General features: G+C 67.5%; 1 protein-coding gene across 1 annotated transcript; it reads right to left on the bottom strand.

Annotated features, from left to right (window-relative positions):
- Positions 1-258: 258 nt before the first annotated feature.
- On the bottom strand, positions 259-3,481 carry CRYAA (crystallin alpha A). The gene is made up of 3 exons (XM_072938895.1): positions 3,202-3,481; positions 1,867-1,989; positions 259-1,000 (listed from the first exon to the last, which is right to left on the bottom strand). Exons 1-3 carry the CDS (start codon positions 3,388-3,390, stop codon positions 791-793), a joined length of 522 nt encoding a protein of 173 aa, XP_072794996.1. The 5' UTR covers positions 3,391-3,481; the 3' UTR covers positions 259-790.

The following is a 3,481-nucleotide window of genomic DNA, read 5'->3' as shown; positions in this document are numbered from 1 at the left end:
TGGAGGCTGCTGGCCTTCACGCTAGTCTCCCCCCATCTCGGGGGTCTGGGCAGACAGTGAGAAGGCCACCCCCTCTGGGTGGACCAGTCAGCCCTGGTCACCAGAAGCCCCCGAGGGCCCCTCAACCCGCCCCTCGCGCCCCAGCGACGCTTTGCACGGCGCCTTCCCCCCTGCTCTCCAAACTCCCCGCACAGACGGCACGGCCACCACACAGCAAGTTGCTTGTCACCTGCTCTTTATTGACTGCCACGAGCTGCATTCTCACGGGTGACCAGACACCCCAGGAGCAGCACTACGTACAGGGAGGTTGAAGGGAAGGTGGTCTGAGAGATGGAGGCTGCGGGGAGCCCAGGCACACGTTGGCCCACGCCACACGGACCTCACGGCACCCGGCCCGGCCGCGATGAGGGCGCCGGCCACCGAGGGCCGAGACGCGCCCGGCTGGCCCGGGAGACCAGAGGTCATCCAGAGACTGCTCAGCCAGGGTGCTCCCCGACCTCCCGGCCGGCCTAGACAGGCCTGCCTCCGGGAGGGCGGCATGTCGTCTACGAAGCGGGGATGGAGGTCACTTCCACCAGCCGGCCGGGGTTGGGGTCCGGGTCACTCTGAGGTCTCAGCACTGCAGGCCAAGGCCCCAAGCCCCCCCGACTACCCTCTCAAACCTGCATCCCTGGGAGAAGGGGAGAAGGAGACGAAAAAGAGGAAAGCAGGGGGGACCAACGCTCCTGCCTAGGCCCAGGCGGATGGGCCGCGGGGCCGCAGCGGGTGGCAGCCGAGGCCGAGGCCGTGCTCAGGACGAGGGTGCAGAGCTGGGCTTCTCCTCCCGCGACACCGGGATGGCCCGCTCGCTGTGGCCGGCGTCCACACCGGACGGGATCTTGGGGCCAGAGAAGGTCAGCATGCCGTCCGCCGACAGGGAGCAGGAGAGCGCGGACTGGTCCACGTTGGAAGGCAGGCGGTAGCGGCGGTGGAACTCGCGGGAGATGTAGCCGTGGTCATCCTGGGTGGGGTGGAAAGGGGGTCACAGAGGCCACTGCCAGGGGTGGAGGAGGCCCTCCAGGACGGCCCGAGGGCCACATCCAAACACTGTCATAGGCAGGGGTGAGGCTGGCCTGGGTCCGGGGCCTTGGGACCTCGGGCCCTCCCTGCCTCTTGCAGGAGGTCTGGGCACCCCCAAGGCTGGCGCTTCAAACTAATTCACTCCAAGATCCCATGAACGGTCCTGTCCCTGGCCCTGCCCTGGGGTCCAGCTTTCCTTTTGTCTGTGGCCCCACTGACCAGCGGGGATCAAGTCCCTGCTGTCCATCCAACCAGATCAGAAAGCCATGCCTGGGCCCAACGGCGTTCCCTCCTCCTGACGGCCTGGACCCAGCTCGGCCCCCAGGCCCCACTCCCACCTCTCCAGGGGGAAAGACTGAGGCCCCAGGAGAGTGTCTGGGCGTCTAGAGGGGCCCAGCAGCAGACAGGGGTGGGGTCTCTCCCGCACCACCAGCTTCTCTCACCACTGGACCAAGCCCTGGTCCCCGAGCGCTGTCCTGGCTGTGCCCCGCCCCCTGGAGAGAGCCAGGCCCTGGTTCTTGGGCTCTGACAGGCCCAGCGGCACGGTCCTCCCACGTGAGGCTGGGGTGAAGCCCTGCGGGGCGCATCCCCTGGGCACCAGCGTCTGCTGGGGTCTTTCTGACTCTCTCCTGTCACTCGGGGGATTTGGACAGAGCCAGGGATGCTGAGCCGTTCTTGGGTGGGGGTCCCTGCAGGCCCCCACTGGCTGACAGCCTGCTGCCCAGGCTGCGGAGGGCTGGGGCCGGCCTGCAGGTCACCGGGAGGCGGACTTGCCCGGGGAGGGGGCGCAGACGAGCTCCAGCTCACCTGCCTCTCGTTGTGCTTGCCGTGGATCTCCACGAAGTCCTCCAGCACCTTCACCGTCAGGTCCTCGGGAGAGAAGTGCTTCACATCCAGGAAGATGACAAACTTGTCCCGGTCGGATCGGACCTGAAACCAGGCACGCGTGTGGGTCTCCGCCGCGCCGCAGCTCAGGGAAGGAGACTGCCGTGGCCCCTGCAGGGCTGGCTGGAGTGGCCCGAGTGCAGCAGCCGGGGCTCGGTCCCCAGTCGGGACAGAGACTGCAGGTCAGGGCTCTGAGCGCTCCCTCCACATGCCCAGGACTCAGGACGGGGTAGACACTAGGCTGGCACCCAGCACCTGCCTGGTGAGGGGCCGGCTGGCTGACTGGTTGTGGGTCGAGGGGCTGGTTGGTTGCGTTAGGTGGCTGGTTATGAGCTGAGTGGCAGGTTATGATTACAGAGCTGGTTATGAGTTGGTCGGCTGGTCATGGGTTGGTTGGCTAGCCGGTGGGACTGCGCACTTGGAAGAAGGTCGCTGCCCTGGCTTCCACTCACCTGTCCCTAAACAGCCTGGGCCCATCTTTGCAAGAGGACGTGGTGAGCCTGCGTGCCCGCATGGGCTGCCCAGCTCCTCACACACAAAGTGCCTCGTCCCCTCTCCTCTCACCCTCACCCGGGACGGGCGTTTCGGCTCCATTGGCCCCTGGAGTGACCACCGCTATACCAGCTCTGGGCAGGACCCTGTTTTTGCAGTCGTGAGACCTGGCCCCTCCAGAATGCTGGACCCTGGGGGAGTCAGGGGCTCAGGGGTAGGGAAGGCCATGGGCCTCCTTGAGTCCCCTCGGGGCCTGGTCTCGGGCGCCAGGCAGACCTGGCGGGAGCCCGCCCTGCGGCTCTGCAGCTCTGCAGCGGGACCTCGGGCGGCACAGCCTACCCCCAGGCTTCCTGCTGGGGGGGAACGCCCGGCCCCTGAGCACAAAGCTCCGTCCACCATCAAGCTGGCTTTGGCGGGGCTGTTCTGGGGGCTCCCAGCATGCGATGGGGGCCTTAACCAACCACATACAGGTCATGAGCTGATGGGAGGAAAGACTGTGGTCGGGCTCAGGCGGGTCCTCTGCCGGCCCCCCTCCCAGAGGCAGGGGAGGCTCTGCTGGGGGACAGCCCACCCGGCCTCTGTGCGTCCGGGCAGGAGGAGGTCAGGGGAGGTAGGGAAGTGGCCCTGAGGACGTCACCATCCAGGAAACAAGGTGGGAGCAGGTGGAGCTCGCGGCTGCCCCGGGCTGGGCCTCAGAGATCCCTGCTTCCCCTCCGCACGGCCCAGGCCGGCGGGGGCAGCGCCGCTGAAGGCAGCAGGCCTTACCTCGGAGATGCCGGAGTCCAGCACGGTGCGGAAGAGGGACTGGCGGTAGTAGGGGCTGATGGTGGACGACAGGAAGGGCAGCAGGTCATACTCAAACAGGCCCTCCCCGAAGAACTGGTCAAACAGCCGGCTGGGGTAGAAGGGGCCCAGGGCGCGCTTGAACCAGGGGTGCTGGATGGCGATGTCCATGGCGGCCGTCGGCACTGCAGGGGCTGGGGCTGCTGCGGTGTCTGGCGGGGGCCTCTGGGCAGTGCGGTGGGGAACGGGGAGGCAGGCCCTC

This window comes from Vicugna pacos, chromosome 1 (genome assembly GCF_048564905.1).
Source record: "Vicugna pacos chromosome 1, VicPac4, whole genome shotgun sequence".
Lineage (NCBI taxonomy): Eukaryota > Metazoa > Chordata > Mammalia > Artiodactyla > Camelidae > Vicugna > Vicugna pacos.
Note: the sequence above shows the minus strand (reverse complement) of the source record. Positions and strands in the feature narration are given on the sequence as shown.